Genomic DNA, 24562 nt, shown 5'->3' with positions numbered 1-24562 from the left:
TGACTTGTAAGGTAATTATACATACCACAGTCTGATGATTAACTTGAATCACTTCATCACCAGCATGGATTTTCTTGCACCGATCTGCAGGTGACTAAATTTAACATAAAGGAAATGATAAAGAGCATAAATTTTATCAGTCATTTCTTCTCTATGGAAACACTACAGTAAGTTCACCCTTTTAAATTAGATCAAGAGTTAATTATAATCTTCAAGAAAATAAACTAGCAAAAATGGTTACTAATATTTGATATACTATTTGTATTCTACATATAACTAATGACAGAAGGCAGGAATGTAAAACAATATATAGGTATTGATGTTGTGAAAGACCAATATGTTTCTGACAGCATTAACGGAAAATGATAACTGCACGCTTTAAACAGACAACCCTTTCAGGATCTATTGGGCAACTGGTTCAAAAATATATATGTCAGGGCTTCCCTGGTGGCGCAGTGGTTGAGAGTCTGCCTGCCGATGCAGGGGACAAGGGTTCGTGCCCCGGTCCGGGAAGATCCCACATGCCGTGGAGCAGCTGGGCCCGTGAGCCATGGCCACTGAGCCTGCGCGTCCGGAGCCTGTGCTCCGCAACGGGAGAGGCCACAACAGTGAGAGGCCCGCGTACCGCAAAAAAAAAAAAAAAAAGGCAAAAATATATATGTCAAAACATTATTTTTTAAACGTTGATCTTTTTCATTTAATACAAATAATTCACATTAACGTCAGCAAACAAATATTTTCAAGTACATGCTTATGATCAGCATCAAAGCTTTGGCAACTAATGATGAAATTGCTAATTTATTTCATCATTAATACTATCAATCTTGAATAAATGAGAAAAGCAAATTAAAAGATGGATTGCCATTTGTTCAAAGTTACATTATATAACATTCTCTCTCTAAGTATCTAACTACAAGAGAATCCTATTTCTTATGTTTCATACAGTGTAACGTATAGGCAAATAAAATCACATTAAATAAACTAAAATGCCAGCATTTCTACAGGATGTAACAATTTTATCATTTTTTTCCTTTACTCCCCAAAGACATTAAAAACAAAAACAAGCAAAAAACAACTTTGGTAAGCTAATGTTGACAAGTTTTATGAAGTCTTTAGGAAACTAAAATGAGATTTAAGACAAATTTTATAATATTATAGGTATGGATAATGAATTTAAAATTCTATTCTTTATTTTCCCTCTAGTGACTATCGATTATTGATTATGCATATTATTAGACATTTTAATGATAATATGCATATGGACTTTTGAATATACAGAAAATGTGTTTTTATGAAAAAATATATTTGTGTATTCACAGGTGTGTAATCAAACACAACTATAAATACTGTAATATTACTCATTCGTATCTACTGAAAGCTAAAGAAGAATGATATGGTGATGCAATCTGCAAAGTAAAATGCTACTTTTGAGACACTGGAATAGGATTTTCTTTAAAAGTGATTTCCAGTTCCTTTAGTTTTTATTCATTTCCAATTTCCAATTATTTCCAAAATAAATAAGTCTTAAAATAATCAATTTAACAAATTAAAAAATTCACAGTAAAATTATTTGCCAGAGGCTGGAAACCGAGATTAGATGGTATCTCAGGGAATTCCAGTTACTGAAGTAATAACACAACCATACGATTAAGAGGGTAGTTCATCTAGGATGTGAACTCAACCCTAAGAGTAGTGTCATAACAAGAAAAAACAAGTATTTATTTTACAGCACCTACCAAATCAAACAAGTACCATATAACATTTCTGAAAAGTTCGTAAACCGAGCTGTAACTATAGAGTCAGTTCCTGTGCTTTTGGCTCACAATTGATCTTTTAAAAGGAGAGTATGAAAAAAATCAAGCTAATGGCTCTAAGTCATGATGTAAAAGAAAATGATAGTCGGTACATAAAATTCAAAGAAACTGAAACAACTTTTTGCACAGATGAGTAAAAAAGGAAATAATTCATACAAACTATAGACTTTCAGTGTTAAAAGAGCTATTTTATTCAAACCCCTCATTTTACATAGGAGAAAACTAAGAAACTAGGGCACAGCAAAGCAAAATAACTTACCCACTTAGTGAGCAGCTCTACTAAGACTCAGCACAGATCTAATGATAAATGACTGAGGGTACCAAAAATAATAAAATATTTTCAAGAAAAAAGAATTAAATGGTAACTCTTAATATATGGTTTATTTCCGAACTACTCATAGAATCAATCTTTCTTTGGTCACTCATCCATTTATCAAATATTACTGAGTAATATAAGCAATGCATATAGCGCTCAAGTTTTTTTTTACAGACTCCATACAATATAGAGAGATATGTTCCGATCAATTCTTCAAGATACAGTTAGTTCAAAATGACCATTTCTGTGATTCCTTCCCTGATTTCACTTGGCAACATTTACTATTTTTTCCTTTGTCTATCTATGCAAATTTCACTACCTGTTTACACATATAAACTCCTACTTTTACTCCTTAGGGGCAGCAAGCTACTTTAACTTAAAAATTGTTTCAATACCTAGTCCTAAGCCTGGAACACAGCAGACATGAGGCAGAGGTTTGTTAAATGAACAAATGAATAAACAAAGTATCAGGGGAATGTACACACCAATGAGAATGATCAAGAGCATAGTTTATACAGCATCTCACTGCATTTAAAAATTTTAAATAGTTGACAATATGCATATAACTGATATTCTTGATCCCATATAACTCTCATATTTAATATCAATGTGAAGCCAGTAAAACAATCCAACTGCAATGTATATTATGTTTCACCATTCACAAGAAACTAAGTGAAGCGGAGAGGGAAAAATCAATAAACGATTAAAGTAATAGGTGAATCAGGTGAAAAGAATGTTGTCTTTTTTAACAGAAAATGCTGGTAAAATGTTGAGAACAATAATAACTTGAGATTAACTAATTCCACCTCAGTCTTCTTTGAAGGAACATGGTATAAACATGCAACTTGTCAGAATTTCTAAAAGAAAAAATTTCAAAGCTCAGAACCTGCTTAAGAGAGTGGGATGGAAATCTGGGACAACCAACTGCAGGAAAAATGACTTACTATGCAATTCAAATCTATTACACTGATCGTGTTAATGTCCAACACAATCACCTCACATTTCTGTAGCTCTTTCTTTATAGCATAGTATTTCATATTTATTAGCTTATTTGATTTTCACAATAACCTAGTGAGGTATGTAGTGCAGATGATATATTATTTGATATATTATTTCCAATTTACAGTTGAGGAAATTAAAGCAGTGATAGGGTAAATGACTTGCCAAATATTACACTGCCATTAAAATGCAGAATTGGGTGTAGGGCCTAGGCCTAGGGACTCTGACCCACTGCTTGCAGTGGTTCTCAAACTGGAGCATGTCTCAGAACCACCTGTTAAAACAGAATCTCTTATTAAGAAACAGGCTGGTCTCCAGAGCTAATTCAGTGGGTTTGGGGTGGGGCATTCCCAAGGGAAGCTGATGCTTCTGGTCCAGGGACAGACCTCACTGTGAAAACACACAGATCTATGCCATGCTGCCCCTCCACTGAATTAAGTTCAATTATACTTCAACTATTCAGAAAGCCTGACTTATCTGATGTTTCTTTCTTACATGAGTTAAGTTTCCTAATAAAACTATACTGTCTGACAGATGGAAGTGGATTCTTTTAGATGTCACAATAACTTGTCATGAATCAGAAAATACTTAACAAAGACAAATCTCTGGCTGTGAACAAAAAACATCCGATTTACTTCAGGTAAACAGCTATTCTAAACTAACTAAAATGACTGAAATTCTCCCCAAAAAAGCACTTACTAACTCAGTATGTCTTTTTAATTTTATATCCTAATCTGTTCATGTCCTCAGAAGTCAACCTCAATTATATGAGTTATATAAGTTGTTTAACAATAAAAGGAAAAACACACACCCAAATACGAAATGTTAGAATACTTACATTTTCTGTAGTTCCAGTAATTACATGGAGGCCATCATATGTTGATTTAATATACATACCCTAAGAAAAAGACAGCACAGAAAAATAAGTGAAGCAACTGAAATATTTTCAAGTATATTATAACCTCATTTACAAAAAAAAAAAAAAGCCCTATCAAATTAGAATTGCCATTGTCCCAGGGATGAATCCATGATCCAATAAGGTTGTCTTTAAACTGGTAAGAAATTCCTCTCTGAATGTTCTGGCTTCTAAAGTTTGCCCGAAGAAGTCTGTACTCAGCTTAATCAAATGATTTCTTGAAAAGTGAATTGCCTATGAAACCTACGAAATGCAGCATGATAATTCAATATCCTGAAGGAAGAACACACCTCACTCCCCTCAAAATCCATACTAACATGTTCTGTGGCAAAATAAAAGTTACAATGGGAAATTCAAATATTGGGATGTTATTAGCTTATTATACTTGATTCATATTACACAATAAAAAGTAGGTTTCTCCAGAGCCACTACAGAACTACTGGAGACAGAAGAATGATAAAATATTGTTTATATAAAATTTTTTTTCCGTTCCTCTTTTGTGGTATCCTACATTTTCTGCCTTAATTTCTTATTGATGAAGTTTTTTTTTTTTTTTTGGTACGCGGGACTCTCACTGCTGTGTCCTCTCCCGTTGCGGAGCACAGGCTCCGGACGCGCAGGCCCAGCGGCCATGGCTCACGGGCCCAGCCGCTCCGCGGCATGTGGGATCCTCCCGGACCGGGGCACGAACCCGTGTCTCCTGCATCGGCAGGCGGACTCTCAACCACTGCTCCACCAGGGAAGCCCCTGATGAAGTTTTAATGATTACATCCAATCATCTCTATATCAATCATTAAGAGGTGGAATTCCCTGGTTGTCCAGTGGTTAGGGCTCTGTGCTCTCACTGCTGAGGGCCCAGGCTTGATCCCTGCTCGGGGAACTAAGATCCCAAAAGCCTCACAGTGTGGCCCCCACAAAATTTTTTTAATTCTAAACAAAAATTAAAAAAAATAATTCGGAGGTAATGTGTGGCAACCCCTCCTCCCAACAAGAGGGTGAGATTCCATTTCCATTTAAATAAAGTGATTTTAGAAAACGCTTCATTAAAGTTTAAAGATTATCCAGAAACCTTCAAATTGTGCAAGCTTTAAGAGCAAATGAAAGCTTTAAATTATGCAGTGACAGGACCTTAAAAGAAAAAATATCACAAGAAAGTATTCACATTTTAAATATTGAAATATTTTCACTTAAGTAAATCAGAAAAAAAATAGATAATTCTGTGAATGGCTTTTTTTCCTGTCTAAGGACGATTCTGTTACTTTAAATTCTCTTCGGGTAAAAATTAACTGAGTTTTACGTCAAAAGTGCTTTGCATCTCAAAATATTGACTTCAAAAATTAAAAAGTACTAATTTTAATAAAGTTGAAGTCTGAAACGTAAGGGACTTAATAACTAACAGCAATCATTTCAGAAAAAGCATATATATTAACAATTATGTTAAGTAGACAATTACTATGTTAATTTCCTATAACTTTATGTCAATTATATATATCTATACCTGAATATACATGTGTTTTCACTGAAAATAAGTAACAAATAAAAACAAGAAGCAGTAAGTTCATGGCATGAAACTATTAAGAAGTCATTGAGTAGGTTTTAATTCTGATAAGTCATTTCAGTAATGTCATATGTCTAAGATGTTGGTGCCAATTAGAAAAATGGCTGAAGCCTGGATCTCTGATGTGAAACAAAATGAATGTAATTTTAAAAGATGTTAATTTATCTGTGAATTCTATTGTGCTAAGGACTGTTTTAAGTGTTTGACATTTATTTCACAATAGCATGTGTGGTACAAACTGTCATTAACTCTGTTTCAGAAATAAGGAAACTGAGGAGTCTGCCAAAGGAGGTGAAGCCAGGTTTCAAGCCCAGGCAATCTGACTCCTAACCACACCCTCCACCATGAGGCTCCTAATTTACAGATTTATTAACAAGAGAGTTGTACACCTTCACTTTTCTTACTAGAACATAATATTTAGAAACTAGATATTGAGTCAAACACTCACTGTTTAACACCTATTCTAAAAAGACTAAGACCTCTCTAGCACACATATACTACGTGCAAAGTGGTTATAAAGAGTAACTGGGTTTGATATTTTACAAATTTATTAAAATCACCCATCTCTTCTGACAATTATAAGCAAAAGCTTATTATATTTTTCTCCACACTTCTTTCAACACTGTGCATTACTGATTATGAATTAAGGTGTTGGACAAGAGCTCTATATAATTTCTTAAATGATTGGGTCATAGAGAAAGTCTAGTCTCCTAAGATAAATGTTTAGAAAAGTCATTATATTCATTGGGATCATAAGAACTTATGGAGATAATCTAGTTATGACTAATGAAATAAAATTCCTATGTAATTACTGCACATACCAGGAACTTTTAAAATGGCAATTGTAAGATAAAGCAAGTATCTATTAGTTATAGGAAGAGGATTTCATCATTATTTATATATAATTAAATGTTACGTAATTTATATTAAAGTTATTTTTTTAGATGAACAAAAATATTTTTTAAATGCTTAAATAAAGAAGGATAGAGCTATGTATACAGAGTTCAATTATAGCAACTTCATAGTTATGAGCAATAAAATAGAAATAAAGCACATTTAAAAAATGCCACAAAGAATGAAGATATTTTGTTTTACGCAGTATTTTCATTTCTAACCTCAATAAACCATTAGTTGTAACTGCTTTTAATAATCAAGACCGACTTCTTCAGCTTTTTTATCTCCCTCTGGTAGTACTAATGAGAAAAATGGCCAAAAGTCAGGAACCAAAAGAAAGTAAGAGAAGAAACAAGTTGCTTATATGAGTTTCAAACTAATCATCTTCTGAATAATGAAGAGTCCACAGAAATACGTCTGATCACTTGGTCACCTCTGAGAAATGGTCAAACAGCAGGAGGACATGTAATTCAAATGGCTCTTTTTCTGGAACTGAGATAAATCTGGTCTTCCATTTCATCAAAATCTTCATTCTTCCTTCTTGCATTTTTTTAACCAATTAATTAATTCTGGAGCTGACTCCAACAGCTCCCTCTCTTCTGTTCAGCTTGCCAAAATGACATTTGCTTCACCGTCTCCAAATGTCGGTTAACCAACAGGAGCCAAAGCCACCTCACAGTCAAGTCAATGGAAGAAGGCATATTTGGAGATAGTCCAAGTGCCTAAACAGCAAAAGAACTCTCTGAGGCAAAGAGGCTTCCCCAAGGATGCTCCCCAAGCCCTTTCCTCTCTATTCAACCTATCTCTTGGCTCTGATCTAGTTTTGATATGTTTCAATAGCTCTCATTTTCCTTCCTTTAACTTTCTGCTAATTATTGTTGTTTAAAAGCATTTTAAAAGCTAGTTTGATATATTTTAAACATTACTAAGCACATTTCCCACCATTCCTTATAATGCTCAGGACTCTCAAAACTAAGAAACCCTAGGAGATTTGACTAATTAGGTAGAAAGCTGATGAACAATCTATCCAGTTTATCAGTGCAAGAACAAAGCAGTTACCTTTCACCTATGCGAGATGTTCTGTTTTGAAAGAGCCAGAAGACCATCTGCAGATGTTTTAAGCTGATTAAACCTCATTAAAGCTTGGTATTCTCCCACATCTATTTCTTTCCTTCATTTAAACACTTCCTATGGCTAAGCACATGCTAAATACTACCAAAATCCTCAAATCTATTTCAAATGTGACTGACTAAACTTACTTAAAGGTGGCTGATTTTTTTTTTTTTTTTTTTTTTTTTTTTTTGCGGTTCGCGGGCCCTCTCACTGTTGTGGCCTCTCCCGTTGCGGAGCACAGGCTCCGGACGCGCAGGCTCAGCGGCCATGGCTCACGGGCCCAGCCGCTCTGCGGCATGTGGGATCTTCCCGGACCGGGGCACGAACCCGTGTCCCCTGCATCGGCAGGCGGACTCTCAACCACTGCGAAGGTGGCTGATTTTTAAAATGATGCCTTGAGTAACTCATATAAAATTTCCATTTAGTCATCTCCCCTTTAACATGAATCACAAGAAATGGTTTTACACGTAACTCTTTTTATTAATAGTCAACATGTTAGCTTTTTCTTTTCCTCCCTTGGAATTATTTTCCCAATGAAGTGTTGCTGATTGTCCTTTAAAATGGATTTCTCTAAGTAGTTCTAGTTTTAAAGTCATCCTCCTAAACGTCTCATACCTCCCTTCAGCAATCCCAAGTTTAAATGTGGGATAATGGAACAAACTTTGTTAAGCTGTACCTCATTTAGATTTACCTGGATTTAAACTCTGCCTCTACTGTATATTACCTCTATGTCATACACGGCAAACTGGTAAGGATCTGTGAGTAGGTAAGGATACCTACTCTATACAGTTGTGAGGATGATACCTGGAAAATGGTGGGCACTCACTTGTTCTCTTTTCTCTACCAGCTGTCTTCCAGACTAACTGAATCTGGTTCTTAGCATTTTAAGTTCATGACTATTTCAAAGAGCAGACCCAGCTCTATGTACTTGAAATTAAAAAAATAAAAGACCTGTCCAGGGCTATACCTTCATTGAAAATGGAAATCAAGATTTCATCAAGTCCATTAATGAGCAATGTGTTGACTCACCTCACATGATTATTTTCCCCCCATTATTTCAGTGGTAATTAGAGGGAAAAAAACAGGCTCTTTTCTTAGAACAATACCATCCTCAGAACTGCAAACTCACAGAGCTAGAGGGAGCTTTAAAGAGGATCTAGTCCATCCCTTCCTACCCCCAACATTCTACAGATGGAAATATCAAGGCCAAGGAAATTAAATTTACTTCCTCACCTGCCCCAGATCACACTCACAGCTCTATTTTATGTAAGTGATTTGTATCCAGGTTTTCTGTCTCCTAATCTAATTAGTTCGTAATTTCCTACTCTGCAAATCATGCTTAGAGAGCTTTCTTTCCTTCAGAACTACTGAAAGGGGAGATATTGAAAGGAAAATCTTTAATACTATGGGTGGAAAGATGCTTTAAATAAAACTGGACATTGTAAATGTGACCAAAAAGAATAGTAAGAATTTAAATCATAAATATTACTTCAAATAAGTTTATAAACATTAAAATAAAAATTTTAAACTAATCAAAGATATAACACTTATAGGTTACAATGATGACATACTTCGGCTATGTCTGAGATGCTGAGTTCCATCTTTCCAGGAAAATACAGATAAAAGCCACAAAAAGACAAGGAGCTACAGTTACCCAAAAGTAATTTGTTAAGTAACAGGAGAAAAGTCACTCTATAGAATAGAGGGCTTCAAACCCAAAACTCACTGGTGACCAACGAAGGCTTTGCGCGCGCGCGCACGCACACACACACACACACACACACACACACACACACACACACAGCTGAAGAAGAAAGGCCACATAAAAAGTTAAACCTGCATAGAGATCTTTAAGAATATATTGTCTGAATTAAGTTGTTAACACTAGTTTTCAAGATTTCTACTTTCCAAAACATCATTAATAGTATCCTTGGAAAATTCACCTCTAGGGAGAAAGTAGAAACGCTGTAGCACCAAACTAACATGTAATAGTAGTGTAGTAGGTAAGATATTCTACAGCCAGTTTCTTGTTTTTTGTCTCTCCCTCATTAATATTAATATTATACGCTTTCTTTCTAGAGGCTCATTAAAGGAAAAGCTCTCCCTTGGGTTAAATTTAGAACCAATACAATTTTTAATCAGGTGAACAAAATATAGAAGATGATTATCTTTATTATGACATAATAAAAAATACATCTCATAGATGTTAGCCTAGTTTTAGCAATATCCACCTGCTTACTGACCCTTAAAAGAAAGAGTAGAATTATTAAGAATATCGGGTTTGTTTAGCTTACACAACCTAAGGGAAGAGAGACCTATTAAAACTGGAACAAACAAAAGCAAAATAAACAAAACACTCATTTGCATGGGCAGGTAACACTGTGGTTCTTATTTTAAAACTCTTAACTTAAACTTCCTTTAAACCTAAGGAACTTTGGTAGGGGGTGAAAATGTAACTAAAGCTAATTTATTTAGCAAAGTAAACAGGATAATTCAGAAATCACCATTTTAAATTCTTTCATTTTCATTTACCTTTATAAAACTTCTTATCATGACTGACTCCCACTACCTCAATTCCTCTAGGGAAAAAAAACCCCAAACCATTCAAAGTTTGTTAAAATTCATGGATTCTCATGTTTGGGGGCTGCTCTGCCCATACCATTAGCTGTCTGTTGATGGGTGGTGGCTTTGATAAACATGATATCTCTTACCAGCCCTTCACTTGGTTTGATGTTTGCCAGCTGAATCACTTCAAGGTGGGCAGACTGCGAAACTAGAGGATCTGATGACAGGGATATGATGTGGTCACAGACTCCAGAAAGAGTTTTACACTGAAAGCAAAAAAACAAAAAACAAAAATCAAAAAAACATTACGGTAAATACATGTCGTAAGTAACATATAAAGCACTTTTTATTATAACATTTTTTACAAGGAAAAATAAAAAACAGTAGAAGAAAGAAGTCTGCATTTTATTCTGTAAAGTCTGTATGAAAAAGGTAATCAGGTTAAGAAATACCCACACATAAAACACACCTATATTCTAAATTATGGATATAAGAACTATACATCAAAATATTCAAGAAAGTCATGGCTATGTTTTGTTTCTATTATTTGATTCATCAGACCTAAAATAAAATGATTATTTCTAAACAATCTTAATAATCTGAAAACTTCTTGATGCCAACCGTTAGATGGAAGTGAATTCAATAAGTTCAAAAACATTGATGGTTTTTACTTCATGATCAGAAAAGCTTAGAAAAAAATCCAGCCAAAATCCAGGGAAGATGAATCTTTCAAATCTGCTTGGTGAACTCCTCCCACTCATTTGTCTAGACTCTCCTGCTCAAGGTTATCTTTCCAAGCTCCCCCATACTCCAGGCAAAGTTTGGCACTCCCTCAATCCTGCTTTCTCAATGTTCTATGAACAGTCTGAAATTGTATGATAACTTCATTCTGAAGCTCTCTAAGGCAGGGACCATGTCCTACTCATCTCTGACTTCTCTTCCTCCCCTACCCCTGGCAGACAGATCCTAGAACATATAAGGCAATTAATATGAGTTGAATAAACTGAGGAGCAAATGAGCTTTAACAATTAGTAGACTCGCTTGATTGAGGACAGAAAGCTAGTGCTTTGGTTAGTATAAATCTATTCATGCTGATACAGAGTAATAGATTTAATGTATGTTACATCCATAATAGTATGGTTAAGACTGAGACATGGTAAAATCATGAAGAAAGTAGAACATAAGTGAATGAAGCTTGGAATATACTGTTCTAAAATGTTCTGGCCCTTGGATGCTTCACAGACTCTCATTTACTTACTGAAGCCTGGTTGTCCAACATTGGAGGTTGTTTTATTTTGTTTTTGTTTTCTTGCCTTTACTGTAGGAGGAGCTACAATTTTGCAGCACTCAAGGTGTCACCTTGTATTCATCTCCAACATGTTACATTTGTTCTTTGACCACTGCATTACTCTACTGTAAGGGAGACAGTCCCCTCCTTCTGGTCAGGACTCTTTATTTGCTGCATTCTGTACATGGTCCATGGCCTCAGTCTTTGCTGGGCTCAGCTTTCTCACCCCAGAGAAACTGCCAGGCTAAATTTCTTCCCCTTCTTGCAGTCCTGCTCTTTGCTTCTCACGGCTGCACTTTTATTGTGGCTATCAGCTCCTACGGACAGACAGTGGACAGCATGCAAAGCATATGGGCTTGGTATGAAGAGATGTAGGCAATCACCACACTGCCAGTTACTTGCTGTGTGTCTGTGAGCAAGTTATTTTATATCCTTGAGGTTCAGTTTACACATGTAGAAAATGGGGTAATAAAGATTACTTTATATGGTTTACATGACTCATCAGGATAATGTATATTAAAAAAAAGTCTGATATGGCTCCTATCCAAAGAAGACACCAAATAAATGCTTATTCTCCCCTGTTGCTTTCCATAAGCTCAAAGGGCTCAGCTCTTACTCATGGGATGAATTATGTCATATTCTTAATGCCATGGCCTTGCTGACCGTCTTACAATGACCAGTAATCACACTGCACGGTCATGATGGAGAGTTCACATCTCTTTACTCTCTTTGATATTCAAGTTTCAGTGCTCTCAAGAGATACAATGAAGGTATTTACCCTGAAGAGCTGCTAACCAAAGTGCCAACAGGAAGACCACCTCTCAGAAATAGGGAACCTTACAGGGCCAGCCTCATGGGCATGTGACCTGTGCACAAGGGCCTGCATTTAGCATTATGCTTTGCTGGTGCCATTTTGGAATTCTTAATTGTTTTTGAACAAGAGGCTCCATATTTTTATTTTGCACTCCCATATTATATAGCCCATCCTGGGACCCCAGTCTGTGTGTGTGTGTGTGTGTGTGTGTGTGTGTGTGTGTGTGTGTTTGCGTGTGTGTGTGTGTGTGTGTGTGTTTTATTTCTCTTGAAAATATTCATCAGCAGCCACGGGGGAAAAGACAGAATGGCAGCACTTTACAAAAACTGGCTACAGTTCAAATTGCTACTGTTTGGCAGGAAGAAAAACAATTTGGGGCAGATTTAAATCTTTTAACTATTCCTTTCCTTCCATATGTGGTTTCATTTTCATTCTTATTTTCTCTTTATCTCAAGGGTGTAGAAAACAATGCTAATATGAAGGGTTTCTATATAGGATACTTACATTGCATGATAATCTGAAAATTAGTAAATTAGTATGCTAAAAAGAACACTGTGGTTTCTACAAACTGAAGCATATTTCAAAAGAGTCCAACATATAAATAAATAGGAAGGTAATGGATATACAAAAATGGCTGAACATGTGTGCATTACAACACTCAGGGCCTCATATAACACGCTGGTAATGAGCAATACTAGCTCTCCTATTTAAGCACTGGAAGCACTTAAAAGTGGAGTAGAAGGAAGAAAGGCAGAAATACTACATTGTAGGTGTTTTTACAAAAAAAAAAAACAATTAAATCTACTGTATTAAGTTGCAAATCATTTTTCCAGATTTCTCTTCTTAGAAGAGTAATTTTGTTTGCCAAATGCCTGCTATGTTCTAAGTCTGCCAGGAATACGAAAGATGAGCAAAACACTGACTTTACCAGCAAAGCTATCAGGATTTAATAGATTAAAGATTTTGGAAAAAATAATAGAAAGACTTAAAAAAGAAACTCCATTAGAACCTTGCTGCCTGTTTTAGAGATAATGTACTAGAACCTTTATACTGTAGCAATTTGGCACTTGGCTAAATAAGCCAATTAGAAGGGGTATAAAATGGCCTGGCTTTAAATGCTAATTCTATACTCATTACTGTATCATACATCAAGCCACTGCAGGAAACCACATTAAGGGTACTACAGCAAAGTTCCAGGGAAGTTATTTATTTTTATTTATTTATTTACTTATTTATTGAACTTGAAGTAGGGTTTAGAACTTCTTTTTCTTTTTTTATACAATTTTTAAGGGTTACTTTCCACTTACAGTTATTACAGAACAATGGCTATATCCCCCTGGCTGTACAATACATCCTTAAGTCTATCTTACACCCAGTAGTTTGTACCTCCCACTCCCCTACCCCTATACTGCCCCTCCCTCCTCCACTGGTAACCACTACTTTGTTCTATATATCTGTGAGTTGGCTTCTTTTTTGTTATATTCACTAGTGTGAATAAAAAATGTTGCCTGCCATATCAGCAAAAAAAGGATACCGAGGCCACCAAGCTAACAGCCACTACTGCTGCCCCCCAAGAGTGAGCCCTGAGGAAACTCAGAATGGAGACAAATGGGCTGCCCACTACCAAGCCCTCAGCCACTGCAGCCATCCTCAAAGGTGCACCCTGAGGTGACTTGGGATAGGAAAGAACAGGATAACTCGCCTTAGATAGCTAAGGTGCATATCAAAGGAATGATTTCAATGAGCCCAGGCTCTTGCATCTTCCCGTACATAGAAAAGTACTAAATTCATTAACTTGAGATGTCTGGTTTTCTTAATGAACATGATATTTTGATGTTCCCACTACCTGGTCTTTGTTGCAAAAACCCATGCATATACTGGCCCCTCCCTTACCTCTTCGGAGCAGTCCCTCAGAGATATCTGAGAGGCTGCCTCTAGGGCTTGAGTCCTCAGAAAGTCCACCACATAAAACATAATTCTCAGCTTTTAGATTGTGCATTTTTTTCAGCTCACACTAGTTTGTTGTATTTTTTAGATTCCACATATAAGTGACATCGTACAGTATTTGTCTTTCTCTGTCCAACTTATTTCATTTAGCACAATGCCTTCCACATCCTTGTAAAAAGTCAATTTTTTCCTTCAGTGAATCTGTGATATTATGTTGTTTTAAAACACAGTATTATCTATTGCTACCTAATAGTACAGAAAAAGAAATTAGCTATAATATAGCAAGAAAAATATATTCTTTATTATTAAACGTTAACATCAACATTATAGAGCACCTACCATGTGTCCCGCACAACGCTAAATACTTCATTATTTCATGTATCCTTTTATCAACTTCCTGAGGTAGGCAGTATTATAGCCAGTTTAGCAGATGAGAAAGCAAGGCTAAATAGATAGACAAAGGTCACTGCCTTGGTAAAAAAAAAACAAACAACTTGAATCCTTAATCATTATGCTTACCATCTCTTACTTCAATCCTTAAATCTCCATTTGTTTCTGATTAATTTCATTTTTGTATTTTTTAAAAGCTATGTCAGTATTAAATGGATGTTGTATAACATGTTTAAACTATACAGTATAATGAAATATAAGGTGAGCCTGCAAGTGTTCTTGTAATTTAGAATGCAGTTTAGATAAGGACTAGTAGATCTGAGACTATGAAAGACACAGATCTCTGGGAAAACTTGAAATTTTAGCAGCAAAAGGACAACTCTTTTCTAGAGAGAAGATAACTGGTAACCACTTGTATAAAGGGGATTCTTCTGCTATTTTTGCAATATAAATACCAAAGGATTTTAAATTCTATTTATCTTTAGTTCTAAAAGCAGAAGGAAATTTTTAAATTTTAAATTAAAGCCTAGTAAATAATATGTCTTTAGTAAAGTTAAAGGGAACATAAAGTGGCAATGAGTATTATAACTGATCCTCTGGATTCTGTTTATACTACCCAAAATGGTGACAAAGGATTTGTGACTGAATAGCAGTTAACAGAGAGGGCTAGCTGTGACTTAAGAAACTTTTAAAACAGAAGAGTGTCATGGGCTGGATTTAATGGTATTGTTCTTTTTTTTCTCTCCAGTTGTTTATATTAATTTCAAATACGAATTAATATAATTACAGAGCATATTCTCAGGAAGAAATGGGACGTTTTCATACTGTTCTGTATACATACTATATTTCATATAGGTTTGCATATAGTGTATGGCTGGTTCACCCAAATCTAAAAGTTCTTTAAGGGAAAAAAGATCTGAACATAGCACGTTTAGTATAAACAGCAGTTTTTAAAAAGTCGTAAAAGCAACATTTTAGTCACTGTGAAGATTCGAAAAACAGCAACCTTACATTAATATACTAACCAATTAGCAGATAGCATTATTTCATTATCTCTGAACAGCATTCTTTCATTATCACTGAATTTATCAGACACTTTTTAGATTAATATGTGAAGTTTTAGCTTTTGTATTTTAAAAGGGAAATGTAGAAAGCATTCTAAGAACAAACAATAGTGAAAAGCTAAGGAGTAGGTAAGAAGTCTTAAGTTAGCCTCTTAGCCTCAGAGGACACTCAGCCAGACATGATTGAGTTACTTAAAGTATTTTTAGTTATGTTTTTCTAAATAAGTGGAGTACTGGCTATTCTTCTGAGTATATTGGAGGAAATGAATGGAAATATCTTTAGATTTAAAAATCAGACATTCATTTGACGTAGGAAAGAACCTCAGGTTCATGAGCTTAGCAAAAGGTTTTACAAAAGGAAATTTCTACTTTCAGATATACACATACATAAAAGGGACAAGAGTATAAAACCAAGATGAACTGAGGAAACAATAAACAGATGAATATGCATTTTAAGATGGCAAGAATGATGTGAAAGCTACAATTTAAGTATAGCTTAAATAATCCAGGTTTCTTATCAGTAACATGGAAAACAGTAACAAAAGTTTAATTTTGATAAATAGTGTATACATATTAAAATAGTTATTGATATAAATAATAGTTCAATTAAAATAGTCTAGAGGACAGAGCATATTTTTATTTTATTGTTTGGTTTATATATTAGTATAATTCAGTATTATAAATCATACAACTCTGTGCCAACTGAGCATGATATTTGCATCATATTTGGTGAACAAGAGAGGCTTTGTTTTTATAAAATAGTGCAAATTTATTCCATATTAAATAGTGAGAACTCTAAATTATATAAGCCTCATTCAGAAATACAGTATTTGAAGTACTTGCGAGATCTCTGTTGAGCTAGCAATTTTGCATTTCTAATTATAGTGGTACCCTAAACCTACTGTATAGCACAGGGAGCGCCACTCAATGTTCTATTATGACCTAAATGGGAAAAAGAATAGATAAATGTATAACTGAATCACTTTGCTGTACATCTGAAACTAACACAACATTGTAAATCAACTGTACTGCAACACAAAATAAAAATTACAAAAAAGACACAGGAGTGAACAGTCACAGGTAAATTTGAAAGAGTAAAATTCATAAAGAGAATTTAAATTGATATTAAAAAGTATTAATCTACATACATATTCCCCAACACAGGAAGAATTTCTTGCTCGTATGAGTAAAGAAAATTAAATAGAAACAATTTTTTAAACTTAAAAAACTAATACAACAGAATAAAATTTCAACTTTAAACCCATGTAAAAATTATATTTGTATACAGCAAAGATTAAAGAGTTTCAAATAGCTTCAGAAAGCAACTGTATTTGCAAATAAATAATAAAGGTCATATGAACTTTGTTCCAACAAGGCCTGGAAAACTCTGCAATCCCTTTAGGTTTCAAACTCTGATGGTGGGGAAAAAACACAACAAAACAATTAGCAAAATGGAAGGAAATCACCACCACCACTGCTTCATTAAGCCATTCATTCATTCAACAATCACTGAGTATCTATCTGCTCCATGATTCAAATGCCACTGCTATGCTCAAGGATTTCTCAACCTGGGACAGTGTTTCCGCTGATGTATTTGGCTTTGTCCTTAACATCACTTACATTAACCATGCTGTCCTTGTGTTCCTGATCACGGAAAAGAAGCAATAACACTTTAAAATAATAATCATCTAAGAATGATGAAGTCAGTACCAAACAGTGAGAGAACATCAGTCCCAAATGTGCACCTACATTGATGAGCAAGAAGTGGACCCATGACACTTCCAACTTACAACTACTTTCCTGAGACATCCTGGTCTGAATTAAAGCTGGGACAAGAGCCTCCATTGCTCCTCTGATTTCTGATAGGGAAACAGTCAGCTGGAAACCAGAACTGGATCTCGGAAAATCTCCACCCTATTTGCCTTCTCTCTCAGGGGCAGGAAGCAGAGCCAGGCAGGCTTGCAGGGAGTCCCCAGACAGATGAGAGGAGTACTCATTCGTGGGCACACTAGTTTCCAGGCTCAAGATTAACAAGGGTCTGGACATATTAGTGGTTCGAATAAGATGTAGGTTATTAGGAAGATAATTTAATTTTACTTTAGATTCAAACAGCAAGAGTGAAGCTGTTCATTATGATTGGATGAGCTTCTGGAAAATCCAGGCACTATGTATACAGCTTATGGGCAAATAGGGAATAAATAGCAGAGACCTGGGAGCAATGTCTTTACATATAGTAGAGAAATTCAAAGTTGACATATATGATTTTATGGAGAAAAGAGCTAATTGCATTGTACCAGTTATTAGTTTACTGGTTCTCAGCTCCAAATTCACCCTTCAGTGTTTGCTCTATGATGACAGGCAGGTCTCTTCAAATATTTCTACTTCACAGTAAGGACAATGTTAAGTTTGTGCCAGTAGAGGGTGCTGGAGGGATACTGCAGGGAGAAGGAGGCTTCTCTTCCCTTTGGGCAGTGTTTTGCTTTTTCTTGCTTCTGCTACAATGTCCATCAGTGAACACATGTGTGTGGGGACATCCATGATGCCCAGACTATGCAGTCCCTCAGTGACCTCACAGCCTCAGTCTGGGCTCAGTGGCCACCATCCTGTGGCCCTCTCAGCCTCATACCCACGGCAGCACCCCACTCTCTGTGAGCTCTCCTACCAGCATCACTTGCCTGTGTCCTGGAAGGTTGTTTCCTTCTTGTCTGGACCAGCTCTGGTTTAGGCAACTCAGTGAAGCTGCAACCTGACTGTTCGAATGATTTCTGACCCTCAGTGTGGGGGAAGGTGTCCACCTCAAGCTGTCCTTCCTTGGGTACTCTCCCCCAGTCCTAGGGCATGCTTTAGAGTCTCTTTACATCTATATCGGTACTCTTCTATCACAGTTTAGTAATTATTTAGATTAAACTTCCCTTGTTTAAGTTACCATGTGATATCCACCTCCGGAACGATTCAATTACCTTTTTGAAGAAATCTTTACATTTACAGTGACAATAACTATAGTTTTAAAAAATCCATAGTGTCTTTGATCACATAAAGAATGGTCTTAGATTAAGATAGTCCTTCAATTTCTCTCTTTTATGTGATCATACTGTTTTCTACTGATCTTGTGAGTTAGTCACCAAAGATTTATGGCATTTACACCTTTGAAATCACAGACACTCCAATCCCCCAGAGTAATCAGAAAGGCTAATTTAGTTTGTTCACAGCTAGTAAGTGCCAGAATGGGGTCAGGACACAAAATCTTTTTAACACTCAAATTGCTGCTCTTTCTATTACATTACTCAGCCTCACTTGACTCAACAACTAAAATGAACACTCTGGGAGCGAGGACTGTACACTCAGAGTCAACCTGAATATGAAAGCATTTTACAATGCATAATGTTTTCAGCAAATGTGATATTAGCAAAAACATCCATAATATACCAACTTACATACTGTCTATCCAAATCATAAAGACACACTAAAAAGACACAGTGAAAACAGATTATTTTGATTTTTTTATGTGTGTTTACATTCCCATTAGTATATACACATTTTTTTTTTGTCCCATAAAAGACAAACATCTTCTAACTCCATCATATTCTATCTGGATGTCTTCATTCCTGCACAAGACATCAGTTGTGGAGAACTTAATTTACAGTTAAAAAATTTATAAAGCAATAAAGCACCAAACTGCCAAAACCTGAAGATAATCTAATACGACACTCAAGAAATCAATGCCTATTTCAGTAATAGAGTTAGCGTGCTTCTTTAGATTGACACAAAGACAGTGAAGGGGGCCAAAACAGAAGGGTCACATTAACTTTCAAAATAAAGAAGCATCCTAATGCTTTCTATCTACAAAACTCAGTATTAGATTTCATGTTTTAATGAGACTGACCATAATTTGTATGTTCAAATGCTACAGTTTACAACCAAAATGTCAACCATACAAAAACATTAGTTTGCAATGGCCCAAGATCACAGCTTTAAGAGAAGAGTCTATAATTGGCAAAGCTGCCATTTCCCAGCTTCAGGGACCAATATAACATTATTTTAATAAAGTAATTAGACCACCACTGTTTTCAAGAAATCTCTAAAGATAAAATATTAATATGATGACTTTTATTTTATTATGGGGCATGCTGCTGTCCTAGTACTTACATCTGCAAGGTTTTGGGAGATTAGAAGAGGGAAACTAGGCTTACATGAATGATACGATACAGATGGTGGGGCAAAGTCTAAAATGACCTTTTAATTTTCTCCTCCAGGCTCTTCTCTTAACCTAACTGTTGGCTGTATGCGGTTTTAGCCATTTCTAGTCTAGATAGCGGAGAAGGAACAATAATCTCAGCCCAAATGGAGCTTAGGAGTAAAGAACGCATACACTTAAAGGCAGGAAAAAAGTATACACAAAATTTTCATGAAATAAAACAAATAGTTAACAAGCCAAAATAAGCCTAATTCATGATCAAACGTAAATAAGTAATGAAAAACAATACCTTGGAGAGAAAAGAGAGGAGAGAGAAGAGAGAGCATTCATGAAAATACCCTGTAAACTGTGAAGTACTATACAACGAAAAGATAGTGTTAACATTAAAATAATACAATAGGCATTTACTTTATTTATTCCTCTCACTATCTTTATAAAAACGATAAGGGTAAAATGCTAGCACAAAGCAAGTGCCATATACAAGATCATACTGTTGGTTAATGTAAAAGGTGTACTTGAGTTCAGTACAATCTGATTTAAACAATGTGACTTTAATGATCAATGCCTGGCCTGGGATTTCCATGAGCTTATCAAAGCTGACAAGTGTTCGCGGTTCACCAGCGAGAGCAGCAGAGCTGTGACAAGCAGAAAAAGTCTGCTAAAGCACAAGGTCTGAAATGGCTTCTCAGGAATGTTTCTCTCTCCAGATTCAAAGATTGTAGTGAAAGGTGGGAGTAAGGGGAAAGTAGGGTACAGAACTGAAGAGAACTCCAGATTCCCTCCATCTGATTTCCTGTATAAAACAGGGATGTGTGTAGAGCAAAAACAGATGGGCTCCAGCATGCCAGGGAACGTGTAATCAGCGACAAAGCCTAACGGAGAGGGAAATATCAAATCAAGAGAGGTGAAATATATTCCTCTTTATCATCAGGTGACAAGCACTCAGATATATAGTACATTGATATGTGCATTTCCTTTTGTCCTTTACGGTCACACTCTGCCATCTGTTCCATTATATTTAATGGCAAATTCCAAGGAAACCCAAGCTGCCCAGTCTCCTTTTATTCATTCTCACATTTCATATTAGTAGACATCTCTGTCTACCACTGAAACCAACCAACCCTCTTTTCTACCCAGCTTTTTGGTCCTCAGAGTCTACTACTTTCTCATAAACAACTCTCTCCAATTTTAAAGATAAAAAAGCTGAACAGGAAATGTAACCTATGGATTGTCCAAGTTTCTTTTGACTATTTCACTATGTAGAGAATAAAACTATCCATTCAAGGCCATCAGGATTATAAACATAATAAATATTTACTTTTATAATGAAAAATTATAAAAGTAACATAAACTAACTGAAGAAACTTGGGAGGACATTTGAAATGAACAAACAAAAAAAATCAGCTATCATCTTACCAAATAAACACAGTAAATATTAATAGAGAATATTTTCTTTTTCAATTTTCAATGGTGATCTACTCTGCGTTTATAATGCTTTGAATCTGGTTTTTACTTAACATTATCATTTAGAATGTTTCCATTAATATTGTCACAAAATATTTTTGGTATATTCATAAATTTATTTATGGATAATTTATTCATAAATCATATATTCACAAATACAACTTCAAATAGTATGAATATTTAATCCTGTGAATGCACCATAGTTTACTGAAGCATTAACCTATTATTGCCTATTTTTCATTATTACATATAATTCTGCTATAAACTCTTTCTACAGAAAACGTTATTGCATTTTAGAATTTATTTTTAGACTAGATTCCCAAGATAGTATAGGAATATGGAATCTGGGGCCAGACCAACTGTGTCACTTGGCAAAAGTCATCTAACCTCTTTATGCTTCTGTTTCCTCATCTGTAAAATGGAGATGATAGTAATAATACCTACCTCATAAGGTTGTTATGAGGACCAATGAGTTAGTTTATACCGAGCATTTAAAATAGTGCCTAAGGCATATGTTAAACACTACATAAATGTTAGTACAGTATTAATGTTTTTGAGCCTTGAAATTGACTAAAACTTAAAAAGGTTTTATGAACGTACATGCCTAGCAATACGGTGTGTCCATTCTAATTTCATCAGATTCTCACCAGCATTTGGATATTTTTAGTGTGTGTTAGTGTGTGTATGTGTGTGTGTATTTGCATTTATGAATCGATAGGTGAAAATTTGTATTTCATTAGTTTTACAGGAAATCCTTGTTTTCTGAGGATAACTGCCACTGGAAAGTAATGGTAGTCTTCGTGGTTTAATTTAGAAATACAGAGCTTGTCTCTTTAAAAAATATATAAATTCAATGATATTTGCATTATATTTTTGATTTATCATTAAAACCCCTCATCTAAAAAACAGCAGTTAGAACTCATATACTTTTTTATTCCTCTCCATCTGTTATAGACTCAAAGTTTGTATCCCCCCCCCAAATTCATATGCTGAAACCTAATCCCCAGTGTGATGGTATCTGGAAGTGGAGCCTTTGAGAGGTATTTGGGTCATGAGTTTGGAGCCTTCTTGAATGGGATTAGAGTCGTTATAAAAGAAACCCCACAGAGCTCCCCTTGCCTCTTCCACCATGTGAAGAACCTCTATGAATCAGGGAACAGGCCCTCACTAGACACCAAATCTACTGGTGCCCTGATCTTGGACTGCCTAGCCTCCAGAAGAGTGAAAAATGTTTGTTGTTTAAGCCACCCAGTCTATTGTATTTTTGTTAAAGCAGTGGCAACAAACTAAGACACCATCTCATCTGGTTTTGTTGTTCACCTTCAAGCCTTTGCTACCATAACCTTCCTATCCTGGAATTCAACTTTTGTTTCATTTATTTGGTAAACATATTCAAGTATACTTTTCAAAATGGTCCTTTAGTGATCTTGCTGATTTAAAAATATCTTTTTATTGCTTTCACTTATGAATGATAATTTCGTTAGATATAAACAGTTTTGCTTCAAAGACTTATGGATTTTGTTCCATTGTCTTCTGGCAGTTAGGGTTTCAGAGTAAATATGTGAATACACTCTAAAATTTGTTTCTCTGAAGTCAAAACCTCACATCTCTCTCCTGCCACTGGTTGAAGGAATGTAAAGTTGCTTCTTCCCATAGAAATTGTAAAATGTTACAGAAAATATCTTGAAATTGTTCTTTTTATAAATTGAAGTATAGTTGATTTACAACGATGTGTTAGTTTCAGGTGTACAGCAAAGTGATTCAGCTATACACACATTTATATCTATTTTTTCAGATTCTTTTCCCTTATAGGTTATTACAAAATATTGAGTATAGTTCCCTGTGCTATACAGGAGGTCCTTGTTGGTTATCTATTTTATATACAGTAGTGTGTATCTGTTCATCCCAAACTCCTAATTTATCCTTCCCCCCACCTTTCCCCTCTGGTAACCATAAGTTTGTTTTCTATGTCTGTGGTTCTATTTCTGTTTTGTATATAAGTTCATTTGTGTTGAAACTGTTATCTTTCCAACACATTTTCTGACTTTGTTGAGTAATCCAAATTTCCCTATTTCTATTTCTAAATTATTCTATGATATCTTTGTTTCCTATTACTTTCTTTCTTAGAAACTAACAATTAATTGAAGGTGGGTTAACCATAATCTATACTCTATAGCTATTATCTTCTCTCATTTTTTGTCTTTTCATTAATTTACTAAATATCTGAGCATCATTAAAGTTTATCTTGTGTCTCACTGTTTCAATTTTCTTCAATACCCAGTCTGCTTTTTGCTGCTTTCAGCATGGTTTAATTTCTTTTCCCATGTTCTGAGTTTTAGAGACTGTTTTCTTAGTCCATATTATGCTCAGTTTATAGTGGCCTTACCTTCTTTATAGTATGGTATTCTATTTTAATAAAACAATGTTCTTTTAGTTCTTATTGAGAACATTAAAAAGATGTTCTTAATAAATTTACTTCATGGGGAAAGATTTTCTTCTAATATATGAGAGGAAACTTCCTCTTCTCTTTCCCATTCTTTTTCTTTACTCATCTTTAAATAGAGATCTATGTCAGGAAAAGACACACCTCACAACTTTCCTGAGCTATCTCTGTTTGCCCAGGTATTGATGAACACTCTGATGCTTGTATTGCCTCTGGAATTCCTAGGATAGAGCAGGTTTTCATAAGTGATAAGTTCTCCTTCCTCTTGACAAATGCCTCCCTACCCTCCAGACAAAATAAAGATATTGGGTCTGGTCTGAGGCGGTTTATGTTCTAGTGCATATCTCAAGCTACTGTAATCTCTACTAGGTTATATGAGTACACATACTCACCTTACATATTAAGAACAAAGTCTCTTACAAATATTGAATCATTATGTTGTATACCTGGAACTAACATAATTTTATCTCAGTAATTTTTTTTTAATTGTTAAAATTTACCTTAAAAAAGAGCAAAAGCTCAAAAAATGTTAAATCACTTGACTAAGGTCACTGAGACAGAAAGTGATAGAACTAGGATTCAGACACAGATTTTTAGACTCCAAGTGATTTCTTCTATATTACAGGAAACCTACAAAGAGACTTTTCTGAAAATTTTGTTTTAAAGAAAGTATTCCATTGTAAACTATGCTTCAAAAATAAATAGATAAATAAATAAAAATAAAGTATCCCAGCATTACATACCAAGTGGAATACTATACTATTTTATTATTTTTAAAAAAT

At 35.1% G+C, this 24562-nt stretch overlaps 1 protein-coding gene across 10 annotated transcripts in view; it reads right to left on the bottom strand.

Moving 5' to 3' along the window:
- Positions 1 to 24562, bottom strand: part of CNKSR2 (connector enhancer of kinase suppressor of Ras 2) — a 258842-nt gene that overhangs the window by 135237 nt on the left and 99043 nt on the right. For 8 of the 10 annotated variants that reach the window (XM_007126579.4, XM_028482781.2, XM_007126582.4 and 5 more), the window contains exons 6-8: positions 10322 to 10441; positions 3968 to 4027; positions 26 to 94 (exon numbers count right to left, since the gene is read on the bottom strand). The exons of 1 other annotated variant lie outside the window; for it this stretch is intronic. In XM_007126579.4, coding sequence (XP_007126641.1) covers positions 26 to 94; positions 3968 to 4027; positions 10322 to 10441 — 249 coding nt within the window. Of the gene's footprint in view, positions 1 to 25; positions 95 to 3967; positions 4028 to 10321; positions 10442 to 14170; positions 14403 to 24562 lie in introns of those variants that run through there. One more of the 10 variants, XM_055081925.1, reaches the window with a different exon arrangement.

The sequence above is a fragment of the Physeter macrocephalus genome, chromosome 21, assembly GCF_002837175.3.
Source record: "Physeter macrocephalus isolate SW-GA chromosome 21, ASM283717v5, whole genome shotgun sequence".
NCBI classification, from domain to species: Eukaryota; Metazoa; Chordata; class Mammalia; order Artiodactyla; family Physeteridae; genus Physeter; species Physeter macrocephalus.
This window is presented reverse-complemented; position numbering and strand designations above follow the sequence as displayed.